Consider the following 13,061-nt stretch of genomic DNA (forward strand, 5'->3'; position numbering starts at 1 on the left):
TTGCCCACACCCTCTCCTCGCCCAGGTGTCTGTGCTTACCTTCAGGGCTGCCCCCTTGGTGGCCTCCGGGGTTGGGACAAAAAGCCACTATCTGCAAGTCCGGAAGCCTTGGCCGCAGGCGTGGCTGCAGGAATAGGTCGTCTGGAAGCTGCCTTAGGGTTTTCGAAGTACTCCCCCTGCCCACCCCCAACTTCTAAAGGTCTCCTCCTCATCCTCAAGGTGCTGGGTTCGATTCCGACACACTGCTACTGCTTCAGAGGCCCCTGTAAGAGACTACCTTTCCACTTATGATCTGGCTTCGTCCTGTCTCCCTGGGGCGATTTCGCCCATGATCGCGTCCACTTGGGGGTGGTCTGTCTCCGACAGCAGACTCTCAGCTGCTGAACCAGGCCCCCGGCTGTGCTCAGGCGGTTATCCCCAGTGCCTGGCACTTGGCTCTTCCAGAGTAGGTGCTGAGTAAATGCAGGAGAAAGGGCTGGAGGAAGGGCGGAGGGCAGCAGAGCGGGGAGGAGCAGGGAAGGAGCAAGGCGCGGACAGGAGTCCGTGGCCTGTGGCCCTGGAGGGTGGGGGCGCGCCCCAGGACCTCCTCCAGCCCCGGTTGCTGAGCGTCTGGCGCTCGCCCGGGCGGGCTGGGGCTGGCCGGCAGGTGGCGGTGCGCCCTCGGCTGCGTGGTGGCGGCGGCGGAGCGCCGAGTCCCCTCCTCCCGCCGGCGCCCTCCCCTCGCCGGCTCCTTTCTCTGCGCTCTCGCTCGCGCTCCCCAGCGCCCTCCGCTCTCCCGGCCGCGGTCTCTCTCGCCCGCGCCGCCCCGCCGCCGCCCCTCGGCGGCCATGGCGCTCCGGGGATCCCCGCGCGCCCCGAAGGGCCCCGGCCCCGCCGCCCGAGCCCCGAGCCCAGGGGTGCCGCCGCCGCCGCCGCCGCCGCGCTCGCCGCGCTCGCGGCCGCTCCTGCTGCTGCTGCTGCTGCTGGCCGCCTGCGGGGCGGCGGGGCGCTCTCCGGAGCCCGGGCGCCTGGGTCCCCGCGCCCGGCTGATCCGGGCGCCGCCGAACCCGCGTGCTGGGCGCGCGCTGCCCGGCGGTGGCGAGGGTCGGCAGGCGCGCGACGAGGAGCCCGGTACCCCGGGTCCCGGCCAGGCTCCGGGTCCCGGCGAGGACGGCGCCCCCGCCGCGGGCCAGGGGCGCTGGGCGCGGGCAGCGCCGATGGCCGGAGCGGCTTCGCGGGCGCAAGCCTCGCTCATCAGCACGTCGTTCGTGCTCAAGGGGGACGCGACGCACAATCAGGCGATGGTGCACTGGACGGGCGAGAACAGCAGTGTAAGTGACCTCCGCGCGCCCCCCGCGGGCCCTGACCCGGACACCTCTGAGTCCCCACTTCTGGACGACCCCGCGGTCACCCCGCTATTCTCGGAGACCTGGGGACGGGAGTTACCCCGGCGGCGCCCCTGCTGTCCCTGGGCCACTTGGGAAGAGGTCTCCAGATACGTGAGCACCCTGCCTCACCTCTGGGGACATTTCCACTGATTTCCAGGACCCTGAGCCGTCTGGGGGCGCCCCCACTGGCCTCCAGATTGCAGGTTGGGGGTGTCTCTGGAGGTTTTGGGACCCCAGCCACCTTGGGACGCCCCCAGGCCTTTTAAGATCACTCCCAACTCGGTGTTGCTCCTCGATCGCCTTCATGCTCCGCCGGGTCCGCCCAGCGCTGCTTTGGGATTTTTCTGGTTCCAGGACCCTCTCCACCCTGGTCTACCCGGTACCCGCTCTTGGCACCTCCACGGGCTCCAGGACCCCCGCGGTCAGCCCGGCGTCCGGTTCTGGGGCCGCCCCTCTTCCCGTCCCGAGGACCCGCCGCCGGACGCACCTGGATGTGCGGGGATCCGCTAACCCGGGGAGTTGGGCTCCGCGCGGCGCTCTGGCCAGCTCCCTGCGCTCCCCGCCCTTCCCCACCTTCGCCGCTACTTTGGCCTGGCTCCAGCTGGAAGTTGGACACCCTTGCCCAGCAAAGACACTTCTGTTAGGGTCCTCTGGCGCCTCCTTCCACCAGCCCTGTGGGTTGTACCCACTTCCTTTGGGTGGTGTGGCAGGGGTATGGGGCTAACCCTCACCTATCTTCCCGTGGGTGGGGTTGGAGGTGGGGAGCACAGCCAGCCTGCCCTCCCACCTCGCTTTGCTCCCATCTCAGTAGATGGCCCAGGATCGTGCTGAGGTCACCTCCTAGCAGCCCCAGATGGCGCTAGTTTGGGGATAGGGAGTGGGAGTGGCCGGTTATGGGGAGACAGATGGGCACCCCTCCTCACTCCCTTCCATCCCTGTCCGCTCATTGCCAGGGGCTGCCCCCAACCCTTCTCCTTGACCACTGCTCCCCAAACTTCTGGAGAGGTGGCACAGGGCCAGGCCCTGCGTCCATCGGGAGTGGAGGGGTGGGGCCCAGGCGCGCTTCGAGGCAGGGCAGGAGTGTAGCCTGTGCTGGGCGTGCTGTTCCTCAGCTCCTCTGTCTAGCCCCTGCGTGCTGGGCGCCCTGGGGTGGGAAATTCTGCTGGAGAAGGGATGCGGCGGGGGAGTGAGTCTGTTGGTGCAGGGGCAGCGCTGGCCGGGCCTGCTTGGCCCAGAGCTCAGTGCCCCGCTGGCCACCCTCCCCAGCCAGCTTCTCCTGCCAACGCCAGGTCTCTGGTATCTGGTCATTTCTGCCATCTCCAGTCAGACTGGATGCCCTGGGGGTGGGGCGGGGCCGGGGCTCACTCCCTGGGCAGGGCTGGCCAGCAGGAGGCAATCAGGGCCCTGAGGGGCCGTAAGGAGGGTAGCAGGCGCCCACCTCCTTGGAAGAGCCCTGGGCGTCCAAGTGTTAGTCACTCAGTCTTATCCGACCCTTTGAGACCACATGGACTGTAGCCCACCAGGCTCCTCTGTCCATGGGACTCTCCAGGCAAGAATACTGGAGTGAGTTGCCATTTCCTCCTCCAGGGGATCTTCCTGGCCTAGAGACGAAACCTGGGTCTCCTGCATTGCAGACGGTTTCTTTACCATCTGAGCCACCAGGAGAGTGCCTGGCCGTCCAAACCCGCACGCGTCCGGGGAGATGGGTCAGACCCCGGACGTGCAGCTGGGCCCTGCCCTTCCCTCGTTCCGCTTTCCTTCCAAACCTTGCCCTGTGTACCCTAAGCTGTACCTTTGGGGCTGCAGGGCAAAACCTGGACACCAGTAACTCAAGGGAACAAACAAATATTGACTCCTAAGTCAATCCTGTGGAGCCAGAACATCCAAACCAAGACCCCCACCCACCCCAGATTCGTCCAGAAACTAATTCCTTTTAGCTTTGTCGGGGGGAGGGTGGCTGGTGGGGTGAAAGAAGTTAGGGAGAGACACGGAGCGGTGGAGACCAGCCTCCCAGATGGGACCAGCACCTTCAGGGCTCTCTGAGCGCCAGCCCGCCGACCCCCATTGACTGCAGAGTTGCCTTGGAGAGACGAGGGGGCAGGGCCTGGCAGAGGAGCCCGCCTGGCTTTTCTCCTCGGGGACAGTGGCTGAGTTGAGTGGGTCCCTTATGACTGTTTCCTGGCTGTTGGCAGGTGAATGCCTGGAAGGGGGAGGTTGGGAGTGGGAAGTGGGAGGGGGGTGCTGGTTTCTCTCTAGTGGGGGGCAGGAAGACCAGATTTGGAGAGGAGCTTTGGGAGATGCCTTGCTCCCCTGGAGCTAGGAAAGGCAGTACGGGCAGGGGTGACTGTGGGGAGCCGGGCGTGGCCTGGCACTTAGCAAGACACTCAGGAGGCGGAAGCCCAAGTACTCATGGCTGTTAGCGTCTGTGGGTGAGAAGGCGGGCAGAGCAGCCCGGAGATGCTGACCAGGCGTTTGGATCAAGCACCTCCCACTTCGCTTGTCAATGTCCCCCCCTTCCCTCGCCCCATCACCCATTCTCTGGAATGGGAGACTGGAGTCCTCTCTGGAAAAGCACATCAAATTCTTTGGCTTTGGCAGCAGGTGATGCCTGAGTTTCACTTGCCTGGGGAAAATTCAGGAGGAGTGAAAGCTGTAACCAAGCGCTGAGGAAAGCCATTCCCCCCCCCGTGTCTCTAGTTTCTTAGCACTCCGCGCATGCGTTATGTTATTTTCTCCACTCTCAGAAATGCGCTCCAAGTCCCTCTGGCAGCCACAGGGCCAAGGATTTTAGCCAGGATTCTGCACTTGGATCACCTCCGCTCCTCCGCTTGAAAGCCCCATATTTGAAAGCGGCAACAGGAAAGAAACTGACTCGAGGCTGATGTGCTGAGCAGAGTCTTTTCAAAATTTTATTTCTCTTCGTTTGCACAGGTATCCGGATCCAAGGAGCTAGGCTCTGCCCAGGTGCTTTACGTGAGCAGAGGAAGTGTTTGCTTTACTGTGTCAGGTGTTTTTCAAAGTTAATAGAAAAAGCATTTGCTGAGAGGGGTAGGCTGCTTAAAACGGTACTTTAGAGCATCTGCAGAAAGGAATGGCGAATCACAGGATGTGAGCTGGCTCCAGGACAGGCCCCGTGGCTGTAGCGCTGAGAACATATGTGCTTTTTCCTTCCAAAGGCTTGGTTTCTTCCTGCTCCCATGGAGATGCAGAAGTGGACTTGCTTGGAAGTTCAGACACTGCCTTTCTGTCTGCCGTTTAGCCATAGAAATGAATTGTTAGGTGTGAAATGAATGTTTCATTGCAACCAACCGGTGTTACCTTTGATGCTTCCAGACGGGGTGGTGCACAGAGGCTCCAGGTTGTGAGTCTCCCTAGCTGCCCTCAGAGGCAGAGGGGTGATTTGGAGGCAAATATGACAAGAATGAGGGCTTCCCAGGTGGCTCAGACAGTAAAGAATCCGACTGCAATGCAGGAGACCCGGGTTCCATCCCTGGGTTGGGAAGATCCCCTGGGGAAGGTGAATGGCAACCTACTCCAGTATTCTTGCCTGGAGAATTCCACGGGCAGAAGCGAGAGCCTGGCGGACTACAGTCCATGGGGTTGCAAAGAGTCGGACACGACTGAGCAACTAACCACACACACACACACACACACACACACACAGGGCACGTATGACAGGATGCAGGTCTCTGCCTCCAGGCTCTCTCTCACACACACACACACACACACACACACAGGGCACGTATGACAGGACGCAGGTCTCTGCCTCCAGGCTCAGGGTTTCATGCGACCCCAATGGGACAGGTGCTGTGCCCTGTCCCAATTTTCCCGCTTCCGGGAAATCCCACGGTTATATATTTAAGTACAGCTCATCCGCATGCCTTTCTTTAGGGCAGTGGAACTGTGGCTTTGACACGCTAATGGACGGAGCTTCCTGCAGCCAGGCCCGGTTGTTTGGCTTTGTTACTGTTGGGCCACGGATTGGCCTGCCCTGCCCCCTCCCTTTTCTGCTTCAGCTGTGTCCTTGTTTGCAGGATTGGGTTGGAGATGTCTAGGGGAGCAGAGATAATTCTGCCCTGACTACCCCGCTCTCTACTGGGGGAGCTTCGGGAACCTAACATTTGTGCATGTTTTATACCCAGAGACACAGAGCTCCAAATTGGAGCATGGAGCTTCTGAAGGTGTGAAATGGGTCACACCTGACACACCTCTCAGAGGTCAAGTTCCTTCCGGGCAGTTGTATCAGCCTCCCAGGGCTGCCACGACAAAGAGCCACAGACTGGATGGCTCAAACAGCAGAATTCATTCTCTCAGGGTTTTGGAGGCTGGTCATCCAGGGGCTTCCCTGGCGGCTCAGCTGGTAAAGAACCCACCTGCCATGCGGGAGACCTGGGTTCAATCCTGTGTTGGGAAGATCCCCTGGTGAAGGGAAAGGCTACCCACTCCAGTATACTGGCCTGGAGAAATCCTTGGACTGTATAGTCCATGGGGTCGCAAAGAGTCGGACACGACTGAGCGACTTTCACTTTCACTTCCATCCAAGATCAAGGGGGCAGTGGGGCTGCTACCTCCCAAGGCCTTTCCCTCTGGCTTCTCAATGGCCGTCTTTGTGGTGGTGGTGTTCAGTCATTGAGTCGTGTCTGATTCTTTGTGACCCCATGGACTGCAGCACGCCAGGCTTCCCTGTCCATCACCAACTCCCAGAGCTTGCTCAAACTCATGTCCATCAAGTCGGTGATGCCATCCAACCGTCTCATCCTCTGTCGTCCCCTTCTCCTCCTGCCTTCAATCTTTCCCAGCATCAGGGTCCTGTGGGGAAAGAAGGGATGGTCATGCAAAGTTAAGATATGGGGACTGAGCACCATCTTCCCCAGTGGGGAAATCAGGGAAGGCTGCCTGGAAGAGGCGCTATCAGGGTGAACTTATGGGTTGAGTTGGGAGAGCACATGGGAGATAGAGAGGAACATTCTGGGGGAGGAACTACTTGAGCAAGATCTGGGAGGTGGGAATGTGAAGGTACGTTATGTGTCATCTAAGGAGACAGTGAACGCATTGTGCATGAAGAGAAACCAGAGGAAGGAAGTGTGAAAACAAAAGATTGGTTGAAGTCAGCTCCTAATGGGTCCCAAACATGAGGCCCAAGGGCCCAGTGTGGCAGTGTGGGTGATGGGTGCTTAAGCATCCGCTTGCCTGGGTTTGTACTGGCCCTGCCCCTTTCTGGCTCTGAGATTTGGGGTGGACTGACTGAGCTCCCGAGGCCTCGGTGTCTTAGATCTGGGGGAAGTGATGGCTTGAAGGTCTGTCTGCGGTGCGGGTTCAGTAGGATCGTCTGTGTAAAGTGCTCCGACAGGGCGTGGCCTGAAGCAGGGGGTCAGGGAGTGACCGCGGGGCCGGGCTGAGTTTCCGCCACCACCCCGGAGGCAGCGTGCAGGGCGGGCTTGGGGAGAGCCTGAACAGAGGCCCAGGGAGGAGGCTGCTGTGGCGTTGAGACCTGGCCCAGGCCCTGGAGGGGGCAGACGGAGGGGAGAGTGGGTCTGAGAGCAGGCTCCAGGGAGGATGGACAGGGCGTGGCTGCCCGCCTCGGCTCCGGCTTCCCTCTCCCCGCTGCAGGCCTCTCTCTTTCCTAGAGCGGCACTGGCCTCCTGGCTGGCGGCCAGCCTTCAACGTCCAGAGGACCATAAAGGCCTTCATGGAAAGCCCTTCGGGTTCTTGAATGAATCCGGTGACAAAGCTGATTTGTAGTCTGGCGTCTGATGGCGGGGGGCTTCGTGGTGACAGCTGTGATCCGCTCTTGTGGGCGGGCTTCGTGGCTCCAGCGTCTTCCATTTAAGTCTACGGAATCTTCCGTGAGATATTTCGGAATTCCAGGCCACCAGAGCGCCGGCGTCCAGCATTGTGTGTGGGGTGGGGACTGGATTGGAGAGAGATTTAGTTCACGGTGAGGCTGAGTTGTGGCTGGTCTGTGCTTGGCCAGGGGGCATCTTCCCTGATGAAGTGCTGCTTCTCTGTCTAACAGCCTTCACCGAGGGCAGCCAGCGGCCACCTGGACAGAGACAGAAGCAGACAGAGGTCAGGGATGCGGTGACCAGCACTGAGGGGCCGTCACATTTGCTGTCAGGAAGTCAGCTGCGCCAGCCTGGGCCTGGTGGCTGGACCAAAATGATGAGAGTGAGGGCAGCCGGTGCTGAGGGGCAGGCGGTGGTGAGGACTCGTACGCTGGGGGGGCCGGGTCTAGGGGAGTCCTGGCATGCAAGCTGTGCAGTGTTGTCGTGGTGGGGGGCCTGCCTGTCTTGGGTGCAGGACCACCTGGGGTCTTTGGCATTCTTCTGTGCCTGGAGGACTCACTCGAAGTTTGAGAGTCCCAGGCAAGAAGAGACCTCACGTTAGCCTTCAAAGCAGCTGCTTTCTAAGAGGGCCTGTTAGGGCTCAGAGAATGAACTTACGGTTGCTGGGGGCGGGGGTGGATGGGTGGGGAGGATGGAGGGAGGAGATGGCTAGGGGGTTGGGGATCGGCATGTCTGCCTGGCTGTATTTAAGGTTGATAACCGACGGGGACCTTCTGTACAGCCCAGGGAACTCTGCTCAATGTTATGTGGCAGCGTGAACAGGAGGGCAGTTTGGGGCAGAACGGATACATGCGTGTATGAGGCTGAGTCATTCTTCTGTGCCCTTGCAACTGTCACAGCATGCGAATCGGCTAGATTCCAGTATAAAATAAAAAGTTAAAAAAAAAAGAGGATCTGTTAGGTGCTGGGGTGCTGAGCAAAATCAGTCACAGCTCCTGTCCTGGTGGGACATTGGGACTGGACAGAAATTTATTACAGAATTCTGGTGCCCTCAGGATCTGTGCTGGGGAGGTCCCGGAGGACTTCCTGGAGGAGGTGATGCTCGAGCAGCTCTGAAGGGTGGGTAGAGTCACCGTCACTGGGGCTGAGGAGGAGGTTGGGAGGGTGAGAGGGTGCAGGCTGATGGTGAGGTATGGAATCCTGGGAAAGCCCGGTGCACCAGGCAGAGAAAGAACAGGTCTGTCAATCAGGAAGCTTGGCTCAAAGGCATAAAAACAGTCCTGTTAATAAGGTTCCCAGACACATTGCACAAATCTACTTTTACTTTAATGAAGTGGCTATTTAATTTGTAGTTGCATGAGGGTTCCTGAGAGTGTTTTAAGGAGATCATAAATTAGCTTCATTCTGCTGCATGCCCCTTCAGATTAGAAGGCAGTCCAGCGCTTGGTAGGCCTCCTTTAGAGTTCCTGTTGTTTTAACATTTGGTTTTAGCGTAATTGGTCAGAGGCAGGCGCAGCCCCCCAAGGATGACACGGGGGAGTGCAGGGCTGGGGGCGTGACATCACGCGCTGGCAACATGCCCGGCACCCCCATGGCGATCCCCCAGTTCAGAAGGACCCGGAGGGGGAGCTTGTAAACTGCCTTCTGTTTGGGGTGGGGAGCTTCCTCATTTTTCTTTTTTAGCATCCAAAGAGTGAGTTATTTACAGATGCTTCCCAGTGGCCCGTTGCGCCCTCACCCTCCTAATTCCCGAGTTGGTGCGGGTGCTTTATGGAGCGTGGGGCGGTGCTGGTGAGCCTCGAAGCCAGCTGCTTCTGCAGCCCTGTTCCTGGCCAGCCTGTGCCCAGGTTTCGCAGCTCAGGGAGCAGGGGGAGCCCTGGCTGTCGTCGCGGTCATGGCGAGGTCTCCGTCCCCGGGGTCTGGAAGGTGAAGCTTGCATGGAGCGGTCTATCCCCAGCCTGCTCTTGCCGTGGGAATCCTCGGAAAGCCTCATCCTCTGTGTGAGTGTGGATGCGGGGCACAGAAGCGCCGTGAAATCACGCACCTGTGGCTCTTCCAGGAGTGCCAATGGATGGCGGGCATGGCGAATGCCCCACGCCACGTCACGCGGGCTCCCACGGTGCGACCACCCCTGACCTGTGCTGCTTGGGTTGTAAAACACAGACCCGTTCAACCCGTTCCCAGCCCCCTGGGATCTGGCGATGACGGATGGACAGCCCTCGGAGGGCAGCAGGGAGACCCTTCCTGCTGCAGCTCCGGGATTCCAGGACTCACAGCGTTGTGTCATCTGTATCCCGATTAAGCTCTGTATGTTGTTTTAAACATTAATGGGAATCCTGGAATGGGAGCTCTCACTGGAGAACTGGGAAAGAAAAAAAAGGAATGAAAACTCCGCTGTTCTTTTGAGGTAGAAAAGTTGCTTCTTAATTTTGCATCTCTGCAGCAGTCAGTTACTGCATTCGCCCAGAAAATTACGATCATTTAATTAGTTTCTTCTCATACCAGCTCGAAGATCTTAAAATAACAGCACCCTCCTTCCTTCGTGATTTTCTTGCAAAAGCCGATCATTCCCGTCAATGCTGAGCTCGCCTTGACTCCAGCAGGGCACATCTCTCGCATGACACTGTGTCCTGATGCTCGGAGATAAATTAAGTTCAAATTAAAGGGAGAAAAGAGCCAGGCCGAGTGTGGCTGTTTCTATTCAAATGACTTTTAATTCAGAAAGGGTTCTTTATGAGTGTCTGTGCCGTGCGTATATCTGAGGCGTCAGAGATACCATCTCCCGGGCTTTAGCAGGAGAGGCGGCATTTAGGATGGCCTCCATACTTCTGCTTCGGAGGTAATTCTATCTTAGAATAACAATTTCTCATCATTTACATATTGCTTCTGATTAGTAATCATGAAGTTAATAATCACAGCCCCCTTTATGTGCCCGTGGCTGTGCCAAGCACATCGCAAGCATCATCTCATTTACTCCTGTGAACAGTCCTAAGAAGATGCAACTCTTGCACTCATTTGACAGACAAGAAAAGCAAGGTTCGCAGCATCCAGGGGACTTGCCCAAAGTCACACAGCTAATACAGGCCCAAGATGTGACGTCACTCTTCACTCTTGAGCCTGAGTGCTCTTTTTTAGGGCAAGAAACATTTTTGCATTTTTTTCTTTTTTATTATTTCTCAGTGGTGGTTTAGTTCAGTTCAGTCGCTCAGTCGTGTCCGACTGTTTGCGACCCCATGGACTGCAGCACGCCAGGCCTCCCTGTCCATCACCAGTTCCAGGAGTTTGTTCAAACTCATGTCCATCGAGTTGGCGATGCCATCCAACCCTCTCATCCTCATCGTCCCCTTCTCCTCCTGCCCTCAATCTTTCCCAGAATCAGGGTCTTTTCAAATGAGTCAGCTCTTCGCATCGGGTGGCCAAGGTATTGGAGCTCCAACTTCAGCATCAGTCCTTCCAACAAACATTCAGGATTGATTTCCTTTAGGATGGACTGGTTGGATCTCCTTGCAGTCCAAGGGACTCTCAAGAGTCTTCTCCAACACCACTGTTCAAAAGCACCAATCCTTTGGCGCTCAACTTTCTTTATAGTCCAACTCTCACATCCATACATGGCTACTGGAAAAACCTTAGCTTTGACTAGATGGACCTTTGTTGGCAGTGGTGGTAAATTACAGATAACTTAGAATTTACCCTCCGAACCGTTTTTAAGTGGACATTGAGTGGCATGAAGTACATTCACATGGTTATACACCTATCACTACCATCATCTCCAGAACTTTCTCATCTTCCCAAACTGAAACTCCGTCTCCAAGAAACACTAACCCCCCATCCCCTCCCACCTCTCCCTTTCTCTGGAAACCAGCATTCTACTTCTGTCTGTGAGTCTGACTGTTTATTCTAAGGACCTAGTGTAAGTGGAGGCACGTGTTATTTATCCTTTTTGTACGAAGTGTCCTGAAGGTTCACCCATGCTGTAGCATGCATTAGAGTGTCCTTCCTTTTCAAGGCTGAATCATAGTCCAGTGTGTGGATGGACCACACTTGTTTACCTGTTCATCCATCCATGGACACTTGGCTGCTCCCACATCTGGGCTATTGAGAACAATGCTGCTATGGACGTGGGGTTATAAACGGCTATTGAAACTCCCGTTTTCACTTCTTCTGGGTATGTACCTAGTTGTGGGATGGCTGGATCATATGTTAATTCTGTGTTAGTGTTTGGGTTGAGTCTGTGGTCTGACATGTAGCTGTCACTCCTGTGTCTGCCTTGAGCTTTGCCCACTTGTCAGTTAGTTGCAAGGCTGCAATCCCTAAAGAAACCCAGCGCCCTGTGGTTTTGGAGGAGAAATAGCCACAGTGGTCAGGGCTATCCCATACCCTGGAAACCACGCGGCGGGGAGGTGGTGCAGTGGTGCTGTTTCTGGTATCCTCTGATAACCCCCATTCTGCCATTTGAGACCCGAGGGGAGGGGGCTGTTTCCTGGAGCCCAGGAAATCCAGATCTGTCTCCTGGGAAAGTCAGGAGTAGGCTGACTGGCCAGGGGTGGGGTGTGGGAGGCTGGTGGTCCAGAGGGGCGTGCCCTGAAGCTGCTGCCTCCTAAGGTTAACCTTTGGTGTTTCAAGTTCACGTGGCTTCACTTCCTCCCTTTCCCCCTTAGGCCCTTTCCCCTATCCACTTCCTCACTGACTAGCTAAATAATTCAATTTTCACTCCGTAAAAATAAAGCACTCAATAAAAAAATCTTATGTTTTTCTCAATTTATTCCCATCGGTACTACTTAACCCCATCCAAGTTGATGTTCTGATTTATCACTTGACCGTAGAAGGGCTTTAGGGTTTTTATTCATCCCTGTAGCCGTTCTTCATCCGTGATGGAGGTAGCTGCTGGGCTGCCCAAGGATGTACGCAGAGGGGCTTCCCAGCTCCGAGGACCACCCCTGCATCCTGGCACAGGGGTCCTCAGCTCTTGGTGTGTCCTTGACTCCCCCACGGAACTTTCTCAGAATGTGGGTCTTATAACCAGCGCAATGTTAAAATAGAGAGGACTGAGAGGAAATAAGTTCTATGGTCATAAAGTCACCAAAATATTAAAACTAATTTCCTTTAGTCACACATTGACGAGAGTTAGCAGCAAGTGTGATAACTCCTACAGCGTTGAAGTTGTGATTAGCGTTAATGATATTTCTCGGTCAGCAGCACTGTCTGCACGCCCTGGGAAGCACCTGGGGTTTCTCTTGGTGACCAAGTCCCAGGTGCCGATGACGCCCTTGTGACCTGTTACCTGCTTCGTGCTGAGAGCAGTGCCCAGCTGCAGCTGGAGTTGATGGACATAAAGAGGTCACTGCCGGGACTTCCCTGCTGGGTCCAGTGGCTAAGACTCCTCATGACCAGGGCAGGGGGCCTGGGTTCAATTTCTGGTTGGGGAACTATATCCCACATGTTGCAACGAAGGCCTGGTGCATCCAATAAAATAAAATAAAAAATATTGAAAATAATATTAAGAGGTCATTATTTCTCCATCCCCGTTCACGGCAGGTCATCTTTTAAAAGGTTGAGAAGGTGTCATCTCTGGAGACTGTGGCTTTGTGCTTGCACCCTCCCCTTACACCACACGCCTGGGGGGTTGGGGGCTGCTTGGAGCTCACCCCAGCATCTGGCCAGAGCTGTGCTAATGTGCTGGGGTGGCGTCCACAGGGAGTTTGACGGGTTCCATTTTCATCCTGTTTCCTGGGTAGCTTGCTGAAACAAAGCAAAGTCCAGCAATCTGGGCTCCAAGAGCCCACTTTTAAAGGGAGTATTTCTCCTTGACGTCTGGTTTCTGGCAAATTTCCTGATATGAATTATGGCCTGAAATGCTCACCTCCTAAGGTCCGATCGGACTTTCTTTTTATCTCATCAAACAGAAGCC

General features: G+C 56.6%; 1 protein-coding gene across 1 annotated transcript in view; it reads left to right on the forward strand.

Annotated features, from left to right (window-relative positions):
• Positions 1 to 805: 805 nt before the first annotated feature.
• SORCS2 (sortilin related VPS10 domain containing receptor 2) overlaps positions 806 to 13,061 on the forward strand; it is a 488,906-nt gene continuing 476,650 nt past the window's right edge. Inside the window, exon 1 of the mRNA XM_043447910.1 lies at positions 806 to 1,310. Coding sequence (XP_043303845.1) covers positions 828 to 1,310 — 483 coding nt within the window. The 5' untranslated portion in view covers positions 806 to 827. The remainder of the gene's footprint in view (positions 1,311 to 13,061) is intronic.

The sequence above is a fragment of the Cervus canadensis genome, chromosome 26 (assembly GCF_019320065.1).
Source record: "Cervus canadensis isolate Bull #8, Minnesota chromosome 26, ASM1932006v1, whole genome shotgun sequence".
Classification (NCBI taxonomy): domain Eukaryota; kingdom Metazoa; phylum Chordata; class Mammalia; order Artiodactyla; family Cervidae; genus Cervus; species Cervus canadensis.